The 16,395-nt window shown below is 60.2% G+C and overlaps 3 protein-coding genes across 4 annotated transcripts; 2 read left to right on the forward strand and 1 right to left on the reverse strand.

Annotated features, from left to right (window-relative positions):
- Positions 1-869: 869 nt before the first annotated feature.
- Positions 870-4,206, forward strand: SAMD1 (sterile alpha motif domain containing 1). The gene is made up of 5 exons (XM_045863857.3): positions 870-2,252; positions 2,679-2,973; positions 3,068-3,164; positions 3,260-3,371; positions 3,465-4,206. The coding sequence occupies exons 1-5, from the start codon at positions 1,302-1,304 to the stop codon at positions 3,621-3,623; spliced, it is 1,614 nt and encodes a 537-aa protein (XP_045719813.1). The 5' UTR covers positions 870-1,301; the 3' UTR covers positions 3,624-4,206.
- Positions 4,207-5,292: 1,086 nt separating this feature from the next.
- Positions 5,293-8,335, forward strand: CUNH19orf67 (chromosome unknown C19orf67 homolog). The gene is made up of 6 exons (XM_045863859.2): positions 5,293-5,724; positions 6,415-6,559; positions 6,680-6,780; positions 6,868-7,053; positions 7,412-7,546; positions 7,997-8,335. The coding sequence occupies exons 1-6, from the start codon at positions 5,390-5,392 to the stop codon at positions 8,169-8,171; spliced, it is 1,077 nt and encodes a 358-aa protein (XP_045719815.1). The 5' UTR covers positions 5,293-5,389; the 3' UTR covers positions 8,172-8,335.
- Positions 8,336-8,510: 175 nt separating this feature from the next.
- On the reverse strand, positions 8,511-15,624 carry MISP3 (MISP family member 3). 2 transcript variants are annotated; one of them, XR_010404806.1, is made up of 3 exons: positions 13,750-15,624; positions 13,156-13,376; positions 8,511-12,884 (listed from the first exon to the last, which is right to left on the reverse strand). XR_010404806.1 is itself a non-coding variant. In XM_045862870.3 (3 exons), the coding sequence occupies exons 1-3, from the start codon at positions 14,315-14,317 to the stop codon at positions 12,867-12,869; spliced, it is 660 nt and encodes a 219-aa protein (XP_045718826.1). In that variant the 5' UTR covers positions 14,318-15,624; the 3' UTR covers positions 8,524-12,866. The 2 variants fall into 2 exon arrangements, 1 of the variants encoding a protein (XP_045718826.1); XM_045862870.3 differs by having other exon boundaries at positions 8,524-12,884; positions 13,156-13,229.
- Between the last annotated feature and the right edge of the window lie 771 nt (positions 15,625-16,395).

The following is a 16,395-nucleotide window of genomic DNA, read 5'->3' on the forward strand; positions in this document are numbered from 1 at the left end:
TTTTGTTTAAAAAAAAGTGTCGCTGGTGTTCCCGACTTCGGTCACCCGCCCACATACCCCCAGGGGTTTGGAAAGAGAATTTCGGACCCCAACGTCCAGGCTGATCAGGATCTGGCCTGGAGTCCTTGTAAAACCGGGCTTGGCCGGAATTCCGCCACTACCCCGCCCCGCAGGAGAAGGGGGCGCCAAACTGCCCTTTGACCCTGGATTCGGGGTCCCCGAATCTGCGGCGCGCCCCCTCGGCGTCCAGCCCTCTGCCGAGAGGGCGCTCTAGGGAGACGCTGGGGCCGGCGCGCCGGGAGGCCGAGAGGCGGCGGGGGCGGCCGTGGCAGGGGGGGGAAAGGGTGGGGGAAACCGTGCGCGCCCCCCTCCCCGCATCCTCGGCGCGGAGCGCGGGGCCAAGCGCGCCGTTGGGGCGCGGGGGCGGCGACAGTCCGAGGGTCCCCGCGGCGCCCGGCAAGCGCAGCGGCCCGGCCCGCGGGCGGCGAGTTCCCGGTAAGTGCGGTCCCGAGAGCGGAGCGCGCCGGGGAGGCGTGGAGAGGGGGGGCTGGGCGCCGGGGACGTCTGGGTCCCGCGCCCAATGGCTGGAGGGCGGCCGAGCGCCGCCTGCCCGCCCCGCCCGCCCCGCCCGCCCCCTCTCCCCTCCCCCCGGCGCTCCCCTCCCCCTCCCCCGCCCGCCGCTTTCCCCCGCCCCCGCCCCGGCGCCAACTCCACGGCGCCTCCTTAAAAAGCGCGCGGGAGTTGTAAGGGGGGGCCGGAGCGAGCCAGAGTGAGCGAGAGCGCAGGGTAAAGGGGGCGGGCGGGGGGCCCGGGCTCCACCTTAAAAGCGGGCGCGTGGGGGTGGGAGGGAGGAAGGCGGGCGGCGGGGAGGAGGGAGGGAGGGAAGGAAGGGGGGCCGGAGTGTCCCGGGCGCAGGGCGCGCGTGCGGCGGCGGCGGCGGCGGGGAGGGGCCGGCCGCGCCGCGCTCCCCTCCTCCCTCCTCGCATCCCCGGCCCCGCGCGCGCCCAGCAGAAGCGGGTCTGTGTGTGCGTGCGTGCGAGTGAGTGAGTGTGTGCATATTTTTTTCTCTCTTTTCTTTCTCTCTCACTGTTTTTTCTCTCTCGCGCTCCCTCTCTCTCGCTTTTTTTTTTTTTTTTTTTGCAAAGAAACAGCAGCGCCGCCGCCGCTCCGCCGAGGCGCTGCGCCCCCCGGGGGGGGGAGGCGGAGGAGGCGGGCAGCGGCGGAGGGAGGGGAGCCGGGGAGGGGGGCGCCGCGCTGGGAGGGAGGCAGCGCGCACGGTGCAGCCGGGCCGGGCGGGAGGCATGGCGGGGCCCCCGGCCCTACCCCCGCCGGAGACGGCGGCGGCCGCCACCACGGCGGCCGCTGGCTCGTCGTCCGCCGCTTCCCCGCACTACCAAGAGTGGATCCTGGACACCATCGACTCGCTGCGCTCGCGCAAGGCGCGGCCGGACCTGGAGCGCATCTGCCGGATGGTGCGGCGGCGGCACGGCCCGGAGCCGGAGCGCACGCGCGCCGAGCTCGAGAAACTGATCCAGCAGCGCGCCGTGCTCCGGGTCAGCTACAAGGGGAGCATCTCGTACCGCAACGCGGCGCGCGTCCAGCCGCCCCGGCGCGGAGCCACCCCGCCGGCCCCGCCGCGCGCCCCCCGCGGGGGCCCCGCCGCCGCCGCCGCGCCGCCGCCCACGCCCGCCCCGCCGCCACCGCCCGCGCCCGTCGCCGCCACCGCCCCGGCCCGGGCGCCCCGCGCGGCCGCCGCTGCCGCCGCCACAGCGCCCCCCTCGCCCGGCCCCGCGCAGCCGGGCCCCCGCGCGCAGCGGGCCGCGCCCCTGGCCGCGCCGCCGCCCGCGCCCGCCGCTCCTCCGGCAGTGGCGCCCCCGGCCGGCCCGCGCCGCGCCCCCCCGCCCGCCGTCGCCGCCCGGGAGCCGCCGCTGCCGCCGCCGCCACAGCCGCCGGCGCCGCCACAGCAGCAGCAGCCGCCGCCGCCGCAGCCACAGCAGCCGCCGGAGGGGGGCGCGGCGCGGGCCGGCGGCCCGGCGCGGCCCGTGAGCCTGCGGGAAGTCGTGCGCTACCTCGGGGGCAGCGGCGGCGCCGGCGGCCGCCTGACCCGCGGCCGCGTGCAGGGGTTGCTGGAGGAAGAGGCGGCAGCGCGGGGCCGCCTGGAGCGCACCCGCCTCGGAGCGCTCGCGCTGCCCCGCGGGGACAGGCCCGGACGGGCGCCGCCGGCCGCCAGCGCCCGCGCGTCGCGGAGCAAGGTGAGCGCGCCGGGGAAGGGCGGGGGGGTGCCGCGCGGTAGGCAGGTGCGGGCGAAGTTGGTGGCGGGGCGCGAGTCCCGGGAGGAACCGGGTGGCGGGCGGCCCTGGCTTTTCGCGTCTTTCCTGCGGGTTCGGCGCATGGTGACCTTGGCAAGTGACTTAATCTTGCCGAGCCTCAGTTTCCTTCGCTTGTAAAACGGGACTTAATAGCAGTAGCGACCCCTTGAGGTTGTTGAGCGAGTTTAGTGAGATTTGGCTACCGAGGGCTTTATTAACACAGAGCCTGGCACGGACTGAATGCGTAAAAGTTAGTCCGTGTTGGTATTAAAGGTGGGTGTTAAGCACACCACTCGGTCCTGGATCCCAGGGACTGGGCCCAGGGCCAGAACAGCTACTAACCTTTCCCGGCTCTCTCCCCGGCACCAGAGAGGTGGAGACGAGCGAGTGCTTGAGAAGGAAGAGGAGGAAGAAGATGATGAAGAGGAAGATGATGAAGACGATGTGTCTGAGGGCTCGGAGGTGCCTGAGGGTGACCGCCCAGCAGGTGCCCAGCACCACCAGCTTAATGGCGAGCGAGGGCCTCAGAGTGCCAAGGAGAGGGTCAAGGAGTGGACACCCTGTGGACCCCACCAGGGCCAGGATGAAAGCCGGGGGCCGGCACCAGGCAGTGGTACCCGCCAAGTGTTCTCCATGGCAGCCATGAATAAGGAAGGGGGATCAGGTAAGGATCTCTCTGAGTTGGGGGGGGGTATTGCCTGGTGGGGAGGAACTGAGCCCCAAGACAAAGCCACAGGCATATGTGTTTTCTTTCCCAGCCTCTGCTGCCACTGGGCCAGACTCCCCATCCCCTGTGCCTTTGCCCCCAGGAAAACCAGCCCTACCAGGGGCTGATGGAACCCCCTTTGGCTGTCCGTAAGTGGGGTATTTGAGACATGGGAGTGTCGCCTGTGTGTGTGTAAGAGTCAGAGGAGTATCTCTGCTCACTGGTTCCCTCTGTTGTGACACAGTTCTGGGCGCAAAGAGAAGCCGGCTGACCCTGTGGAGTGGACGGTGATGGATGTGGTTGAGTACTTCACGGAGGCCGGCTTCCCGGAGCAGGCAACAGCTTTCCAAGAGCAGGCGAGTTCTCAGCCCTCGGTGTACCCCTCTATGCCAGGGCCTCAGTGGGGGTCTGCTCTGACCTTGCTCGCTTGCTCTCTCCGTCCCACCCAGGAAATCGATGGCAAGTCTTTGCTGCTCATGCAGCGCACAGACGTGCTGACTGGCCTGTCCATCCGCCTGGGCCCGGCCCTGAAAATCTACGAGCACCACATCAAGGTGCTGCAGCAAGGCCACTTTGAGGATGACGACCCCGATGGCTTTCTAGGCTGAGCGCCCAGCCCCCCTCTGCCCCAACCCATTCCAGCCCCCATCTCACCCAAGACCCCCAGAGTCCAGGAGCTGGATGGGCACGCTCTCGGCCCTCGTAACAGATTCCAGTGAGGGGGCATTCCTCCCTACTCATCTCTTCCCTGTGTTTCCCCAGCATACACACATTTGGCCCCCAGCACATCCTGTACTCCATGACAGAGGAGTGTGGGGTGGGACAGGGCCTGCTCATTTCACCCCAGGAGGCCAGCCCTCCCCTCGAGTCTAGGACATTTTTGAAGAAAAAAAGCAAAAAACAAAAACGGGGGCTTCCTATCTCCCCTAGATCTTCTTCAGTTCAGCCAGATGTTTCCTATATAAATGTTTTGTTCTGCCTGTTCATTCTGGTGGGTGGCCTTTCCTCTCTCCCCCACCACCCATGCCCCATCCCTGTCTGCCCCTGGGAACAGCTGGGGTGGGGTCTCTGGGTCTTCCCTAACCCTCTCCTTTCTTTCTGTTGGTTGTTGCTCCAGCTGGCTGTATTGCTTTTTAATATTGCACCGAAGGTTTTTTAAATAAAGTTTAAAAAAAAAAATGCCAGGAGTTCGATTTTATGAATGGAATGGGGGGAGGGGCTTGAAGAGCTATGGGCCTCCTGGGAGAGTCTAGGGTTAAGACAAAATTGTTTGAGGAGGAAGACAGGTAGTGCATGGGGCTGCTTGACAGCCAGCTAGGACAGGACGTGCATCAGGAGAGCGGGAATATTTGCTTAGTTGGGTCATCTCCCGATGCTCAGGACAGTGCCCAGGCACACAGTAGGCGCTCAAATATTTGTTGAGTGACCAGCAGCTAACTAGGCTTTATGAGCATTTTCTCGGTTGTTCTCTCTGCAGCCCCATTGGCAGAGAGCTCATAAAACACCACTTTCTGGAGGAGGCAACTGGCTCAGCACAGCAAAGATGCTTGCTCAGGGTCACACAGGGTGGGGTCAGACACCTGTCTGAGTTCTTTACCCAGAGTCTTTTTAAGTGTAATTAATGTATTTGGCTTCCTAGCTGGCTATCAGCCTCGGCACGCCACCAAGAATCTAGTCTATAACGATTGGGGCGCAGGGGTCTGTTCTGGACCCACAGTAGGGTCTTCAGGCCTCTCGGTCCTCGCCGATAAAAGGAACAGGAGGGATGAGATCATGGGACCGGCACGTTTTTCCAAGTGAAGATTTTCAGGATTGTTATCAGTTGAAACAGCTACTGACATCACAAGTCCCTACTAAGTTCTAAGGCAGTTTCCCAACTCCATTAGAGTTTTTAAAAAATATATACAGCCTCTGGGGCCAGAGTCAGACTACGAGGCCTGGGCGTCCTCCCTTTATGTACCTGCGCTCCGGGTTTGGAAGCTCGGTAAAGACCCCTCTTCCCTAGGAAACTGCCTAGGAGAAAGGCGCTGGCCCCCGGGCCGCACCCCAGGACAGGGTCGCGCCAGCACCGGCCCAGGTCGCCTGTCTCGGACGCGTCCCCCAAGCCAGGTTCCGGGAGCGCGCATGTGCGCGGGGCCCCGCGGGCGCGCAGCGCGGACCGGAGAGGCGCGCCCCTCCCGCGTGTTGAAATTCAAACGAGGCGAACTCCCTCCGCGCGGCGCCGCGCCGGCAGAGAGGTCGAGGCAGGGGCGAGTTGGAAGGGGGCCGCATTCCCAGTCCCGGCAAGTCCGAGGTTCCCGGGGCGGGGTCGAACCCGCGGCCAACGTGAGCGGCGGAGGCTTAAAGAGCTGCGGCCCTCGCCTGCGACCCCACGATGGCTACCGAGCAGTGGTTCGTGGAGCCGCTCCCCCCGGGCCCGGGGGAAACACCGCCCCCGGATGACTTGGAACCTGGGGCGCAGCCCTGCGGAGACCCCTCCTGGTCGGCGTCCCCTGGCGGGCCTGGGGACCCACCGGAGGCAGAACCGGAGGACGTCCAGGGGCAGCTGCCGGAGGCCTCTACCGCTACTCCTTCCCCCGAGCCTCTCGCCCCGGGCCCAGGGCCCGCCCCTCCTCGCTTACCCCTGGACACCATGTTCAGCCCCATCACCGAACAGCTCCGCTACCTGCTCAAGAAGGCAGATGATTTCCAGAGCTACTTGCTTTACAGGTGATGCTGGACGGGGTCCTAGGTCCCGAGAATGAGACTGAGGAGAGGGTAATGGGATAGGCAACACATGCTAGGTTCCCAAACTCAAAAGCATCAGGAGCCAGAGACAGTAAATGAAGCCAGCTGATTGGGGCTCCCATTTCGAAGAGTGGTAAGAACTGTGTAGAAATTTGGGGTTAGGGAGCGCCTGCTATTATGTGGCCCCGGGGGGGCTGCCAATTCACGAGGACTCCCACTTTTTAACTGTTGGCTTACATTCTGAACCCTGGGCAGGCTAAACAAAACCAATCTGGGCCAGATTTGGCCCAACCGGCTACCAGTGTGAGGAGACCCCCACCCCCACCCCACCACCAAAGGATAGTGTGATGTCCAGCCCAGGGGGAAAGGGACTGGAATTCTCACACTTCAGTGTCCATTGGAATCCTCGGGGAGGCTGTTTAAACCCTAGATTTCTAGGCTCCACCCTACAGGAAATTTTGAGTGAAAGTCAGTCGTAGAACTCAGGTGTCAGCATCTTAACAAGTGTTCCCAATGGTTTTGATGCAAATGGTCCGGGAAGATACTCTGAGAAAGGCCTGGCACGGGGGGAGTTTTTAATAGGGGGTCCAGGACAGGGGTCCAAGTCAGCAGTGAGTAGAATGGGAAACGGGGAGTGAGGGACTCCAGGCAAAGGCCCCCTTTTCCCTTGAGCAGGGACCGAGTGCAGAAGGAACAGATGGCAAAGGCCATGCCCACCTTCTTACAGATGTGTGAGCCCTACTTTCTCTACCTGGAGGCAGCCGCACGGAGTGTGCCCCCCATCTATGGAGCCCTGCAGGAGCTGGTCCGAAAGGGGGTGTGTGGAGCAGGTTTCCTAGACCCTATGCCCTTCTTCACCCCTCAGGAGTGGGAGATGATGGGGGGACGGCGATCCTGGCAGGCCAGCTAATCTCATTATGCCCCTTCTTCCATGCAGCTGTTGGAAATCTCCCAACAGCTGACCCTGCGCCTGGAACAGCTGGTCCTCATGTATGCCTCCTTCGGGTTCGTGGACCTGGAGGAGACTGACCCCCTAAGGTAAAAGGGTAGGAGACTGGAATGGGGGTGGGGAGAGGGTGGAGTCCAGAGCCCAGCCTCATTCCCCACTCTCCCATCTCCCGCCAGTATCTCCTGTTTCTTCTGCGGGAGGTTCTCCATCAGCCCTTCTCATGAGGTGTCCATCTTCAGATACTGCGCCCCAGCCGCCTACACCGCCAGCCGCTTCCCTCGATACCTCTACAAGAAGATGCGTTGGAACCTGGAAACCACCCCAGAGCCCAGCAGCAGGGGGCAAGATTCCCATGTGGATTAGTGAGTCCCCTTATAGAACCAGAGTTCTCCCCTCTCTCTGCAGAATGCCAGTGTGGGCCTCTGAACCACCACCACCACCAAAGCATGGAAAGCCAAGCAGGAAACCAAAGATCTTTGAAAGGCCATCCCCACCTTTAAAAAAAAAAAAAAAAAAAATTCACCCTCCCATTAAAATAAAAGTCCTCATCTTAAAAGTAGGCTGACAGGGAGAAAAGGCCTCCGTGTTGAGCCACATCCCTACATGAGAATTTGAGGGCAAATTCTGAGGAGTTCTCCCTCACCCCCAAAATCAAAGCCCTCAAAAGAAGCTAGGAAACTGCTCATTCTTAACTGACACCCCCTCCCCTTCCCCTTCCAGCTATTTCCTGTGCTATCGAGATACATGGGAAGACACAGGCAAGAGTCCGGCCAATTCGTGCCCCCAGATCCAGAAGCTGTGGTCCATTGGCCGATGGGTGCCGCTAGGACCTGCCGAGGATGACCTTTATTCATGGTAGGAGTTAGGGCGATGGCAAAGTGGGTTTGGGGCTTGGAGGGAAGGGCAGAACCCCACCAAAGACCATCCACCTCCCCCAACATTGTTTCCCTTGGTAATAAGGATAGCATTTTATTGTGCCCTGAAAAGTGCTTTATGCAGACTTGTGTAACAACCCACTGAGGTCTATACTTTAAGCCCCATTTTACAAAGAAAACAGGTGCTCAGAGAGGTTAAGTTACCAGCCCAAGGACACACAGCTAGCTGGGTGATAGGCCAGGTAAGGGCTAGAGCTGTTCAGCCTCCCAAAGCCTCTAGGTTTCTCATCAACAAGGAAACCACTTTACCCCCAGGGTTTTTCCCACCCCCAGCTGAAACAAAGCCTCTTTCAGCCACAGCCTCTCACTCGAGAGGAGGGGCTCCCGAGAAGCAGGGGGCGCTCACGTCCAGGCCTGTCCCGGCCCCCAGGATTTTGTGCCCGCAGCCGCCTGGGGACTACCAGCAGCTGCTGACCATCGGCTTTGAGGAGCCCTCGCACATGCTGGCCACCGACCTGCTGGTGCAGATCCTCACGGGCCAGGCAGGCCCAGCCCGGCCCCCGAGCACGGCCGGGCTCGCGGCGTGGGCCGCGCAGGGGTCTTGAGCCTGGAGAGAGGGTGGGAGCTGGAGCTTGACAGTTCCGAACTCCAGGAGAGGGAGCAGGGGAGGGGCTCACTTGTTCTCCCAGTGCACCTCGGCCTCGCCTTCCAAGGGGCCAGGCCGAGCTGGCCAGTCCGCACCGGGTCCGGCCCGGCCGCGGAGCCCTTCACATGGACACACCAGTTTTGCGTTAAATAAAAGAAAGAAAGAGGTCACAGGCTCAGCGTCCGCTCGCAGTGCCGCGCCCCACCCCTTGGGGCGAGGGAGCCCCGCCCCCTCGCGCGGCCTTCTGGGAAATGTAGTCTTTGAAACAAAACCAAAGTCCCTCGACTGGCGGACAAGCGCTCAAGGCATGCGCAGAGGCGCACATGAAGCTCAAAGGGAAGTAGCAATGCCTGTCAACAACCGGAACCCAAAAAACCGCAAGTTTTGGGTAGCCGGGAAATTCAATGCCCAATGGGGGAAGGGACCCCGGAGCCACGCCCACTCTCGTATTTTGACCCGGAAGTGACTTCTTTTTACCGAAAAGACTTTCCCGACGTGCCCCAGAAAGGGCCGGGGGTCAGTTTCCTAAAGGCCAGAGTCAAATCTTCCTCTTCCAGCTTTTGGGTCATGGAGTGGATAGGTCGTCTTACTCCGCAGGGTGTTCGGGGCGCGCCGGGTGGGAAAGCCGTAAGGAACTCCAGCTTGGGATCTCTAACCTTAACTCCGACCTTGGACTGGAAAGGAGACCCGGGTTGAGAGAGGTAAACTCACCTATTCAAAGCTACAGCGAGCAAGCGGCGGAGCTCGAACCTGAACCGGGTCTTCCCGATTGCAGCTGGTCCCTTGCGAGAGGAAGGGTGTTCTTCCTGACCCGGCAGTCACTCATCTGCGAGTTACCCCCTTTCAGGCATGCCTTTTCGTTCCTTGTAGCATTTTTGGAGTCAGAGGAGAGACCTAACCTTTATGTTTTTGAGCAAAGCACTCACTTACCTAAAACTCCCTGGCACATTAGTATTCCAAGCCCCAGTTTAAGATGACAAAAACGGACATGAGAGGTAAAATTAATCATCCCGACTGGACACCAAAACCCTTGATCTTTTGGGGGGCGGGGGGGGTACAATTTCTGACTTCATCAAGATTGTTTAGTCTGAATGAGTTCAAGGGGATTCTGAAGCTTCCCAATACGGTTTTAAGTACACACACACACACACACACGAAGACTCTTTAGCTTGGTCCAAAAGAAGTTTAAATTGAGCCACAAGTGCGAGTCACATACGTAATTTCAAACATCCTAGTAACCACATTAAAAAAGGTAAGGTAAAAAATAAGAGCACGTTAATTTTAGTGATTTTTTTTTAAAGATTTTATTTATTCATTTGAGACACAGATACAGAGCATGAGCAGGGAGAGAGGCAGAGGGAGAAGGAGAAGCAGGCTCCCTGCTGAGCCAGGAGCCCGATGTGGGGCTCGATCCCAGGACCCTGGGATCATGACCTGAGCAGAAGGCTCAGATGCTTAACCATCTGAGCCACCCAGGCGCCCCAGTGATTTTTATTTAACCCAACATATCAAAAATATTATTTCAACATATAATCAATGCAAGAAATTATTGAGATAGTTCTTTTTGGGTAGTAAGTTTGAAATCTGATGTCTTTCATGCTTACAGCACATCTCAGTTCAGACCAGCCACACAGCTTTAGACAGTCTCCCTTAAGGCCACTTAAAACTAAAGGTTTCTGGGGGCGCCTGGGTGGCTCAGTCATTAAGCGTCTGCCTTTGGCTCAAGTCATGATCCCAGGGTCCTAGGATCCAGCCCCTCATCAGGCTCCCTGCTCTGCAGGAAGCCTGCTTCTCCCTCTCCCACTCCCCCTGCTTGTGTTCTGTCTCTCGCTGTGTCTCTGTCAAATAAATAAAATCTTTTTTAAAAACTTAAAAAAAACCCCAAAGGTTTCTGGTGCATGGTGGCAGTACTGGGAGAGGAAGGAAACAGGCTTGATTTCCTGAATCCTGTTGCTTGTGAACTCTCGATAACCATGATTCTCCAACTTTAGCATGGAATCATGTGGAGGGTCTGATTTTTAAGTCTGGGATGGGGCCCAAGAATACGTTTGTGAGGAGTTCCCAAGCCATCCTTAGGCTGCTGGTCCAAGCACTACACTTTGAGAACTGCTAGCATAAGGCTACCTACATGATGGTTCGCAAACTTAGCTCCATGTGGGAAGCACCTGTAGAGCTTTAAAAAAAATAGTGAGGCCAAGCTTCCCGTCAGATTCTGATTTACTCGACATAAGGGTGCCTCAGGTGATTTCAATTTGCAGGAAAGGTTGAGAACCCAGGTCCACACTTTAGTAGTCCTGTCAACTCTACAGGCTTCGTTCTTAGCTCCCCTGCTGGGAATTAAGAATCAGCTCTGGCTGTTTCCATTTCCCACCTTGACAGTGCTGGATCTTTGCTTTCTCTGCAGAGTCACCATCAAGTATGCACTCAGTGTGCTGATGCTGGGATCAGGTGGTTCGTTTTTATTTATTTTTATTTTTTTTAAAGACTTTATTTATTTGACAGAGAGAGACAGTGAGAGAGGGAGAAGCAGGCTCCTGGCTGTGCAGGGAGCCTGATGCGGGGCTTGATCCCAGGACCCTGGGATCATGACCTGAGCCGAAGGCAGACACTTAACGACTGAGCCACCCAGGCACCCCAGGTGCTTCGTTTTTAGACTGAGCTTCTCTTGGGGTCCAATGCTGTGTGAGCATTATTTCATTCTTCATTAGCTACTTGTCCTCCCTATGGAGAATCAAGCCTGTTGCTAGACCCAGGGCATAAAGAGCTGGACAGATCCAAGCGTTGAAACAATGATTCTAAAACATTCCTGGGTCTTCTCTGGGTCTCAGTGCCCGCCTAAGAAGCTTGTACCCTAAAACCACAGAATAAAACTGCACAGATACACTTATTCAACTTAGGGTGTTCACAGACTCTCTTGAACCCCATGAAAGGGGGGCTTGAACCTCGGCTTGGGAGAGAAATTGAGGGCTTGGGAGAGAAATTAAGGCGGGCTTGACAGTTGACAGCTACGAGCTCTATTGCAAACAGGTGCTGCTTGTTGCACCTCCTGTGCCCCACACCCAATTTAAAAAGTTTTCTAGTCACATTTTTAAAATGTTTTATTTATTTATTTATTTTTAAAGATTTTATTTATTTGACAGAGAAACAGCGAGAGAGGGAACACAAGCAGGGGGAGTGGGAGAGGGAGAAGCAGGCTCCCCGTGTAGCATGGAGCCCAATGCGGGGCTCGATCCCAGGACCCCGGGATCATGACCCGAGCGGAAGGCAGACGCTTAACAACTGAGCCACCCAGGCACCCCTAAAATATTTTATTTATTTGAGAGAGAGCACAAGCAGGGGGAGCAGCAGAGGGAGAGAAGCAGGCTCCCTGCTGAGCAGGGAACCCGACGTGGGGCTCCATCCCAGGACCCTGGGATCATGACCTGAGCCGAAGGCAGACACTTAACAGACCCACCCAGGCGCCCCAAAAGTCACGTTTAAAGTTCAGATTTTTTTTTTTTTTTTAAGATTTTATTTGAGAGAGAGAGTGTGTGTGCAGGGGGAGGGCAGGGGGAGATACAGACTCCCATGCCTAGTGGGAAGGCAGACATGGGGCTCGATCCCCAGACCGCAGATCATAACCTGAACCTAAGACGCTTAACGGTCTGAACCCCCCGGGGTCCCCTAGATTTCTCTTTTAAAGGCTGGGTTTCCCCCCCACCCCACCCATGTGCTTTTGGAAATCAGAAGCTCTGGCACCACTGAGTTCACTCATTTGTAGTACTGCTGATATGGAGGAACACTTACCTGCCCGTTGAAACAAGGCATTTTAAAGCACACCCCATTTCTCTCAATATCTGTCTGGGGTCTATAGGGCATGTGAAGTTTGCGATAGCTGGACAGATTATAAATGGCCTTGTATGCCCTGCTAAGAAGCTTGTACCCTTCACCACCACCGCCTTTTTTTAGTAGCTATTGTTTACGTCCCCAGGGCAGGAACAACCTCTTATCACCTCTGTCTAGCCCGCGCCCGGCTCCGGGCGTGCAGTTGGCACCAATAAATGTTGACGAGGTCTGGAAAAAGGAAGGGCTTGAGCTCATTTGTCCGAACGCCGCAGTTCGCTCCCGCGCCGCCAGGGGGCACCAAGACCCGGGCCGGGCCGGGGGAGACCAGCAGCCCCAGAACAGGGCGCTAAGGGGTACATTCTGTATTCTGGCCCGCGCCTCCTGCAGCTTTCTCAGGCTTTCCTCCGCCAGGCGCGCTCCAGCCGCAGCCCAGACGAAGGGACCCAGAGGAAAACAGCCTGAACTGCCCAGAAAGAAGGGGCTTTACTGGGGAGTGAGGGTAGCCGAGGCGGAGACCCTGGCCCTCTAATCGCAAAGGCCAGAGGGAGAGGCCAGTTGGGTTTGCAGGTAGGCGGAGGAGGGCTGAACAGTTTCACTGGCGGTTTGAGAATCGTAGTGTTTCCCAGCCGGGACTAACAGTTTTATAGAAGAGACTGGTCAATTTCACAGTCAGGTTCAAGGAGGAGCTGGTCGATTTCATCTTCCCCAGCGCAGACGGCTGGCCCTCTTCCAGGCCTTCAGTGGATTCCGAGAGCACTCCTGGGCACCCCTACCAGTTTCCTCTGATATGCATGTTACCTCTGGCAGGGGGTCCCAGCCTGCTGGAACCTCAAGGCTTCCGCTCCTCCTGGGGAGAGGAGGCCAGACGGAAGGCTGACTTTAAGCACCCGCGCACCGCAGGAGGGACACCCAGGCACAGGGTGGGGCGGTTTGGGCCCCGGGACTACCGCATCCTAGTCACCCCCGAGCCGTGCCCAGAACTCTGTGTCCTAGCCCAGAGTGACTTCCCAGGGGGCGCGGAGGTGCACGTTCCCTGACCCAGCACCCTGGCGCCCGAGGAGGAGGGGGGAGGGACGAGCGACTAGCGCTTGAGGCAAGAGGGGGAAAGGGGCTCCCACCTGCTCCAAGCCGCTCTCAGACGCCTTTCTGCGGGGAGGCCAGGTCACCGCCAGCTTTCCGTCGCCCCTGCTCGCTGCGGGGGAAGGGGCGCTCAGCCGGGGTTGCCCCTCCTGTCACCAGCTGGAGGCGGCCAGGACCAGGGAGGCCGGCCGCGCCCCTTAAACACACAGGCGTTTACCCTGCTTCCCATGGAAGCCTCCATTCTGAAGGAGGGAGCAACCTGAAGGAGGAGGGAGGCGAACCCAGAGTGGGGAGGTGGAAACTCGTAAATTCAGAGGGAGGCTCCAGGAGTGCCAGAACCCAAGCAGGGTTCCCTGGAACCCGATAAAGACACCTAGAATCCTCCTCCCTTTCTCACCAAGAGCCTAGGTGAGGTGGATTCGGGAGTCGACCATTCCGAGTACGGGGTGGAGCACAGGGAGTGGGCAGCCCCGAAGCGTGGGCAGGGTACGGAGAGTTGGGGGGGCTGTCCCAGGAGTCTGGGAGCCCTGAGGGGGTACCTGAGGGCCAGAAGAGAGGGCACTGGAGTTGGGCAGTCGGTGAGGGCGGCTGGAGCCCCGACAGACCCCAGCGTCAGGGCGCGCGTGGCTTACCCGTGAGGCTCGGCGCGGGCTCCTTGAACTCGGCGGTGCCGTAGACGCTGAGCCGCTGGCGCTGCAGCTCCCGCTCGCGCTCACGCGCCTCGCTCACCTCCTGCTCCAGCAGCGACCGCGCGACCCGCGGCGGGGCGCGGGCCAGCACCGGGCACCGACCCTGCACGGCCGAGCGCGGCCGGCCTCCGGGATCGGGCAGCCCCTGCGGGACGGCGCCGCCTTCAGCCGCCGCCGAGGAGCCGCGTCCCCCGGCGGCCTCAAAGAATCGCTTGAGCTCGCCGAGCGCCGGCGGCGGCGGCCGGGCGCACCGCTCTGGGGCTGCGGGGCGCGCCAGCGCCGCCTGACGGTGGGCCTCCCGCTCGATGTCTCGCTGCATCTGCGCGCCCGCCCGCGCGCGCTCCAAGGCGCGCGGGAGCGCGGGGCCGGGGCTGGGCAGGCTGAGCACCGGCCGCACGCGCAGCTCGACGAGTTCTCGGCCTGCACCGCCAGGGCTCAGGCCTCGGCTCCGGCGCAGGCTCTCCTCGCGTTCGCAGCTGCGGCGGATTTCTCGCTCGATGGGCGTCTCCATGAACGGCTCCTCGGGGGCCTGCCGGGGGGTCTTCGGGCGCAGTAGAAAATGCTGCAGGGGGCCTTCGGAATCTGACCCCGAGGAGAAGGTCTAGGGATCCTGAAGGGGACACTGCTTCGGGAACCCCGCGCTTCGCGCTTTAGACGGCTCGGGGTCGTGGTTGCCGGGCCGGAGACTCTCAAACCCCCCCAGCTGCAGACGGCCCGGGGCGTTCTGCGTCCAGCCCCGCTGATGGCCCAAGGACTTCGCTCTCTTGCTCAGCTCTCTCCGCGTCCTGCTCTGCGGAGGGCACGGAGACCTTGCCTCCTGGCCTGGGGACCTCAGCGTCCTGCTCTGCGGCAGGCCCTGGGACTTAGCTGACCCGGGGGTCTCGGGGCCCCGCTCTTCGGACGACCCCAGGGCTCCGCTCTCTGGCCCGGGGGCCTCGGTGTCCAGGGTTGGGAGCAGCTCGGAAGACTTAGTTTCCAGCGCCGGAGTTTTGATGCCCAGAGCTGAGACCACGGTGCCCGGCGCGGCACCTGTGGCACAGTCACCGCCCGCGGGTTCCAAGGCGTCGCCTATCTCGGCCGTTTCTCTGACCCGCCCCTGGCCTCCAAGAACGGCCCCCCGGGGCAGGGCCGGGCACCGCCCCCTGCACCTGCAGGGAAGACTTACGGCCCCGCCCTCGGGGCGGGGAGGGGACGGGGGCCTCGGCAGGGCACCGCATTTCGTGCTCTGACGCGCCTCAGGTCAGCTCGGGGCACCAGACTTCTTGTAAGAGGTTTTCCCTGGACTCGGCCCGCCAGCTGGGAGACAAGTCTGGGTGCCGTTCAACTCTCGGGGCGCCACCCTGGCACCTTTTCGCTCCCACGTCCCCGGCATTCCCAGGAGGCTTGACCCCAACGGTGCCTCGGGCTGGGCCTTTGAACCGCTGGCCCTCTGGCGCTGGTGTCCTCCAAAGCCATCTTTCCGGGGCCTTGCTAGCCCCGCCCAGGCCGGCGGGCCACAACGCCCCTGGCCTCGGGGCGGTCCATCCACATTCCACCCTTGCAGCGTACGGCTCAGACTGGAGGGGGCGCCAGGAGCCCTCTCCTGGCGCGCCCCAGGCTCCCTCCGGGTTTCTGGGCTCAGCGAGGCCTTTTCCGAGAGGTGTGCCACTGCCCGCGTCAAGCTCAGAGGCTGCTTTCCCTTCACCCCTCCTGGAAAAGTCCTCGAGGCGCCCGCGGCCAAGTGCACTTCCAGATTGAGGGAAGAGGGACGGACACAGCGCGCCCAGGGCTTAGCGGAGCAGCTGCGGTTGAAAGGCGGTCACCTTGGGCTCAGGCGGCTGGAAAGTCCCCGGAGAGGTATCCAGGCTTGCGGTACGGAGCAGCTCCCCACAGGTGGCGCCAGACCGTGGCGTTCAAGGGCAGGACCGACGCCCCTAAAGGCAATTTCCACTCTTCCCCAGGCTCTCTCCAAATCTGACCTCTGGCCCCACTCCACCATTCTGGGGTGACCAGGAAGAAAGATATAGTTACCTAGAGGGGGGGGAGCGCTAAACAGCCTCGGGAATAATCCAACTATCTGGTCACTCCTTCCCCCAATTCTCTGCCCACCCTGGTGACTTCCCTCCTTCCCACCCTCTCCTTCTACTCTCTCCCGGAGTAGGGAGAAGCAGTCTCCTTGCTGAGAAGGGAGAGGAGGAGCCCCATGCAGGACTTGATCCTAGGACCCCGGGATCATGCCCTGAGCCAAAGGCAGATGCTTACCGACTGAGCCACCTAGGCGTCCCCCAACCTCATACTTTTAAATGCCATCTCTGTGCTGATGTCTCTCAAATTTATATCTCTACCTCTGACTTCTCTGGGTTTTGGACTCATCTTCAACACTCTTCAGTGTAATAGATGTCAAACTGAACACTTTCAAAACTGAACTCTCGGATCCCCCCAACTCTACTCCCCACTATGTGTGGCAACTTATCCATTCTGTTTTTCATGCCCCAAACCTGGGAATCTACCTCAACCTCTCTCTCTCAGCCCTGCTCCAATCCATCCATATGTTGGATTGCTGTTGGATCTGCAGGCTCTGCCCCCCAAAACATATTCTGAATTTGTTCA

Source organism: Mirounga angustirostris, unplaced genomic scaffold (genome assembly GCF_029215605.1).
Source record: "Mirounga angustirostris isolate CCGP_5_RB_7025 unplaced genomic scaffold, mMirAng1.0.hap1 SCAF_1, whole genome shotgun sequence".
NCBI lineage: Eukaryota > Metazoa > Chordata > Mammalia > Carnivora > Phocidae > Mirounga > Mirounga angustirostris.

Excerpts from the sequence above, each read along its gene's own strand:
- SAMD1 (XM_045863857.3), top strand. The coding sequence starts at position 1,302 with ATGGCGGGGCCCCCGGCCCTACCCCCGCCGGAGACGGCGGCGGCCGCC. Across the intron at positions 2,974-3,067 it reads GAATAAGGAAGGGGGATCAG|CCTCTGCTGCCACTGGGCCA; the intron begins GTAAGGATCTCT and ends TTTCTTTCCCAG. Across the intron at positions 3,165-3,259 it reads GGAACCCCCTTTGGCTGTCC|TTCTGGGCGCAAAGAGAAGC; the intron begins GTAAGTGGGGTA and ends GTTGTGACACAG.
- CUNH19orf67 (XM_045863859.2), top strand. The coding sequence starts at position 5,390 with ATGGCTACCGAGCAGTGGTTCGTGGAGCCGCTCCCCCCGGGCCCGGGG. Across the intron at positions 6,560-6,679 it reads AGGAGCTGGTCCGAAAGGGG|CTGTTGGAAATCTCCCAACA; the intron begins GTGTGTGGAGCA and ends TCTTCCATGCAG. Across the intron at positions 7,054-7,411 it reads CAAGATTCCCATGTGGATTA|CTATTTCCTGTGCTATCGAG; the intron begins GTGAGTCCCCTT and ends TTCCCCTTCCAG.
- MISP3 (XM_045862870.3), bottom strand. The coding sequence starts at position 14,317 with ATGGAGACGCCCATCGAGCGAGAAATCCGCCGCAGCTGCGAACGCGAG. Across the intron at positions 13,230-13,749 it reads GCCCGCGCCGAGCCTCACGG|CGAGCAGGGGCGACGGAAAG; the intron begins GTAAGCCACGCG and ends CTTCCCCCGCAG.